The sequence below is a fragment of the Myotis brandtii genome, unplaced genomic scaffold, assembly GCF_000412655.1.
Source record: "Myotis brandtii unplaced genomic scaffold, ASM41265v1 scaffold475, whole genome shotgun sequence".
Lineage (NCBI taxonomy): Eukaryota > Metazoa > Chordata > Mammalia > Chiroptera > Vespertilionidae > Myotis > Myotis brandtii.
This window is the reverse complement of record NW_005368148.1, coordinates 5,349,228-5,354,210: the sequence shown is the minus strand read 5'-3', so window position 1 is coordinate 5,354,210 and position 4,983 is coordinate 5,349,228. Positions and strand designations below refer to the sequence as shown.

At 43.2% G+C, this 4,983-nt stretch overlaps 1 protein-coding gene across 1 annotated transcript in view; it reads left to right on the top strand.

Moving 5' to 3' along the window:
* Positions 1-4,983, top strand: part of HTR7 (5-hydroxytryptamine (serotonin) receptor 7, adenylate cyclase-coupled) — an 80,492-nt gene that overhangs the window by 65,263 nt on the left and 10,246 nt on the right. The window contains exon 3 of the mRNA XM_005875961.2: positions 3,909-4,667. Within this exon, the coding sequence (XP_005876023.1) occupies positions 3,909-4,667 (759 nt within the window). The remainder of the gene's footprint in view (positions 1-3,908; positions 4,668-4,983) is intronic.

Sequence of the window (4,983 nt, the reverse complement as noted above, 5' to 3'; positions counted from 1 at the left end):
TGGTAGCATTTTATGTTTGCTTATTTAGGCCATGGCCATTTTGATAGATTTTGCTGTGAATGGAATGATTTCCTTCTATAATATTTGTAAATTGTTAATTAAAAAACTACTGACTTTTGTTTATTTATTTCCAGACAATTTAATGAACACTTTTTTTTCTAATCATCTTTTGGTTGATTTTAGCTTTCAAAAGTCTCACCAAGTGGTACCCAGGAAGCAAATGAAGTAAATATAACTTCCTTACTGAAGGGCATGACTTGAGACCATTAGAGAGTGGGGCATAAAATAGGAGAGTTTATGGAATTTAATTTGTACATTTAGGAAAGACCAAATATGGGCCAATCTTACATCATTGAAATGTAGTATGTCAGACTAAGTAATATGTCAGACTAAGTATATTAGAATGAATAAGCATGCTGTCCTTGTTAGATTATTTAATATTCTTAGATGTCTTTGGTACTCAAAGAATCTCTCAGGGTTAATTAACTTTGTGAATTTTGTATCATTTATGTGAACTGCAGAAAGGCTGGATTTAATTAAGTCTGTAGATACTGGTTCCTGTTTGAGTAAGTGAAGGATGGAAAGGAAAACTGGAGTTACCAGGTTGTGATTTCTAGGCTTGCTCATTTTTTTTTTATATAACCTCACAAATGAAATATAACTTAATTTCTTGTTGTGCTTAATCCTACTTCCTCTTTCCAAAATGCGCCTAACTACCCACCATCCCAACCCCCTAGGTAAGTAGGTGAAAGATGGTCTGGTCAGATAATGCCATCTTGTGGCTACCTGGGGAACTGTATGAATTAATCTCTTCCTGGTGAACCTCCAGTCTGGATTGGTATCCTGGAAGCCAGATTCAGGCTTGGGAACAAGCAGTTTTTGCCTGAAGCAACAGGCAAAGAGAGAAGATAATATAAATCTACATCCTGACAAAGGCTGCCTTGTGGAAGCTGGGAAATAAGGAAGGAGCCAGAAAGGCTATATCCCCAGGAGTTGATAGACAGCAAGGACCAGGTCCAAAGAGAGATGTCCGCAAAGGAGTTCCATCTGGAGAGAGAGAGCTTCAGAACCAAAGCAAAGAAAGGGAACCTTTTCTTTTTCTTCTCCCTTACTGGACTGTCTGCATTCAGTCTTTGGGCAGAGATCAGCTTAATTGGGGATTTCCAGTCATTTCTAACACCTTTCTTCAGGGGTTTCCTCATTTACTCTTTTTTTAAAAAAAATATTTCTTAAAATTTTCCCCATTGTTTAAAACTCAGGTAATATCAGATAATTCCACACAAGGCACAGTCTACTTCACATCTTCCTTCTCTTGCTCTCTCTTTCCTCTTTCCCCTCTCCCTGCTACCTCCTTTCCCTTTCCCCCTTCCTTTTCAGCTCTTATTCTCACACTCCAGGAAAACCTCTCCCTTTCCCATTATCCTATTTGAGAGCCAAAACATAATCTTAATTACCACTGATAAACCTAGGGATAATGCTTGTGGGTCAGCTTTACCAAGGAAAAGGGGAGGCAGAGGTTGTGAAATGAAGAACGGATGCTACTACCACCTGGATCCTTGGAAGGGATGAGGCGTTCCTTCAACATCACCACCAGGCAATCCTACTTCCTCTTTCCAAAATGCGCCTAACTACCCACCATCCCAACCCCCTAGGTAAGTAGGTGAAAGATGGTCTGGTCAGATAATGCCATCTTGTGGCTACCTGGGGAACTGTATGAATTAATCTCTTCCTGGTGAACCTCCAGTCTGGATTGGTATCCTGGAAGCCAGATTCAGGCTTGGGAACAAGCAGTTTTTGCCTGAAGCAACAGGCAAAGAGAGAAGATAATATAAATCTACATCCTGACAAAGGCTGCCTTGTGGAAGCTGGGAAATAAGGAAGGAGCCAGAAAGGCTATATCCCCAGGAGTTGATAGACAGCAAGGACCAGGTCCAAAGAGAGATGTCCGCAAAGGAGTTCCATCTGGAGAGAGAGAGCTTCAGAACCAAAGCAAAGAAAGGGAACCTTTTCTTTTTCTTCTCCCTTACTGGACTGTCTGCATTCAGTCTTTGGGCAGAGATCAGCTTAATCGTGGATTTCCAGTCATTTCTAACACCTTTCTTCAGGGGTTTCCTCATTTACTCTTTTTTTAAAAAAAATATTTCTTAAAATTTTCCCCATTGTTTAAAACTCAGGTAATATCAGATAATTCCACAGAAGGCACAGTCTACTTCACATCTTCCTTCTCTTGCTCTCTCTTTCCTCTTTCCCCTCTCCCTGCTACCTCCTTTCCCTTTCCCCCTTCCTTTTCAGCTCTTATTCTCACACTCCAGGAAAACCTCTCCCTTTCCCATTATCCTATTTGAGAGCCAAAACATAATCTTAATTACCACTGATAAACCTAGGGATAATGCTTGTGGGTCAGCTTTACCAAGGAAAAGGGGAGGCAGAGGTTGTGAAATGAAGAACGGATGCTACTACCACCTGGATCCTTGGAAGGGATGAGGCGTTCCTTCAACATCACCACCAGGCTCAGGCCTCCCGTTCAACCCTCCATGGTTTCCCCACGTGCTATGGGCCTGCTTTCAAGATTTTATGCACTGCTGTATCCCCGACCTTTAAAATAGCACCTGGCATATAGAAGGAGCTCTATGAATATTTATTGAAGGAATGGATAAGCCAGTCTGTTTCATTTCTTTTTACTATATATTTCAATTTTGCCCTGTAAGTGTTGCAGTGATGCTCATTTTCATTCTGAGAGGATGATTTTTGACTTTTGTAGGAGAGTTTAAACTTAGGTAACATGTGAGGATATTCCTAGCACAAATATAATTATTTTTAAAATTTCAACCTACCAACTGACAGACATTCCGAAAATAACCTGTTGGGAAGTTGGGGGACTCTATCTTTTATATACATAAATGAAGTGAAAAAGCAAACCAGCAAAATGACCAGCTTTCACCCGTCTTGACTTCTTAAGTGCTCTTTGCATCTTTCCCAAAATAGAAGCCAAGACTGTTAAATACAGTGGAGAAAACAAATCCAGAAAGATAAACATGATTAAGCATTTGGCAAATGTCTCACTCTATATGTTTTCTGTTTGCTGATAAATCCTTGATAACAGAGACAGAGAAATATATTTATTCTCTGTGTAGAATTAAGCCCAGAAAAAAAAAAGATTGGGTTTACCTAATATTTTTCAGAATTGTGCTCTTTCTCATGAGCCTTCTCAAGAGAGGAGAGATGAGGCAGGCTGTTTTTATTTTATAGATTGTTCCTCTGACATTACTCTTATGTGAGAATTTTCTGGGGGTAGAAGAGTGATCACTTGCTACTTTGCATTCCAAAACCTTAGGATTTTATAAAGATCTCACACATCCCTGTAATCTTAAAGAATATCTTTCACTACAGTGCAAAGGAGCAGTTAAAATGAGTTAAAAGCTAGCCTGAAATAAGACAGCCGAGCAGTGGGTGTAAAACATCAGAGTGTGGTAGACCTTGCTTAATTCGTGAGGATGTGTCACAACTTCCTACATCAGGCTTGACATTTTGTTCCTGGCAGATTTTGTGGGAGTGGTCATGGCGGGGCGGGTGGATGTTTAATCTTTAGTTCATTGACTACATGGAGGACAAGAAGCTACAAAGTATGAAAGGAGCATGGAGTAGCAATTACAGGCAGAGGGCTCATAGACGGAATCTTGGCAGTGCCTGTTGCTTATCTGTGGCCTGGAATAAAATAGGGAACATCTCTAACATCTCAGAGCCTTAGTTTACCTTTCTGCAAAATGGGAATAATGATGCCTATCTAGAAGGGCTGTGGTGAGGAATGGAGCTGCTAGGTCTAAGGCGTAGCATCTAGCTCATGGTAGTTCCTAGTCCAGGACATGTGGTCACTGTGGTCACAGGATCTCTCTCCGCTTCTTTCCTAGGTACCTCGGGATCACGAGGCCGCTCACGTACCCTGTGCGGCAGAATGGGAAATGCATGGCCAAGATGATCCTCTCCGTCTGGCTTCTCTCCGCCTCCATCACTTTACCCCCGCTCTTTGGATGGGCGCAGAACGTCAACGACGACAAGGTATGCCTGATCAGCCAGGATTTCGGCTACACGATTTACTCCACCGCAGTGGCGTTTTACATCCCCATGTCGGTCATGCTCTTCATGTACTACCAGATTTACAAGGCCGCCCGCAAGAGCGCCGCCAAACACAAGTTCCCCGGCTTCCCGCGCCACCCGGAGCCCGACAGCATCATCTCCCTGAACGGCATGGTGAAGCTGCAGAAGGAGGTGGAGGAGTGCGCCAACCTTTCGAGACTCCTCAAACACGAGAGGAAAAACATCTCCATCTTTAAGAGGGAGCAGAAAGCAGCCACCACCCTGGGGATCATCGTGGGGGCCTTCACCGTGTGCTGGCTGCCCTTCTTCCTCCTCTCGACTGCCAGGCCCTTCATCTGCGGCACCTCCTGCAGCTGCATCCCGCTGTGGGTGGAGAGGACATTTCTGTGGCTGGGCTATGCAAACTCTCTCATTAACCCTTTTATATATGCCTTCTTCAACCGGGACCTGCGGACCACCTACCGCAGCCTGCTCCAGTGCCAGTACCGGAATATCAACCGCAAGCTCTCTGCTGCGGGCATGCACGAGGCCCTGAAGCTGGCGGAGAGGCCCGACAGAGCCGAGTTTGTGCTGTAAGGTCATTTATCACTATTTTCCTTTGTCTCCCCAGCTCTTTTATGGAGCTTCTTTATATATATTTGATAGTATTACAGATATCTCCCATTTCCCCCTCCCCCCCACCCCTATTTACTCCACCCAGATTTTTACTACCCTATTGCCCATGTCCATGGGCTAAGCATGTAAGTATATAAGTTCTTCGGTTTATCTCTTCTCGTCTCCTCAACCCCACATCGAGGTATGTCAGTCTGTTCCATGCCTCCATGCTCCGGGTCTTATTTTGTTGGTCAATTCATTTTGTTCATTAGATTCCACAAATAAGTGAGGTCA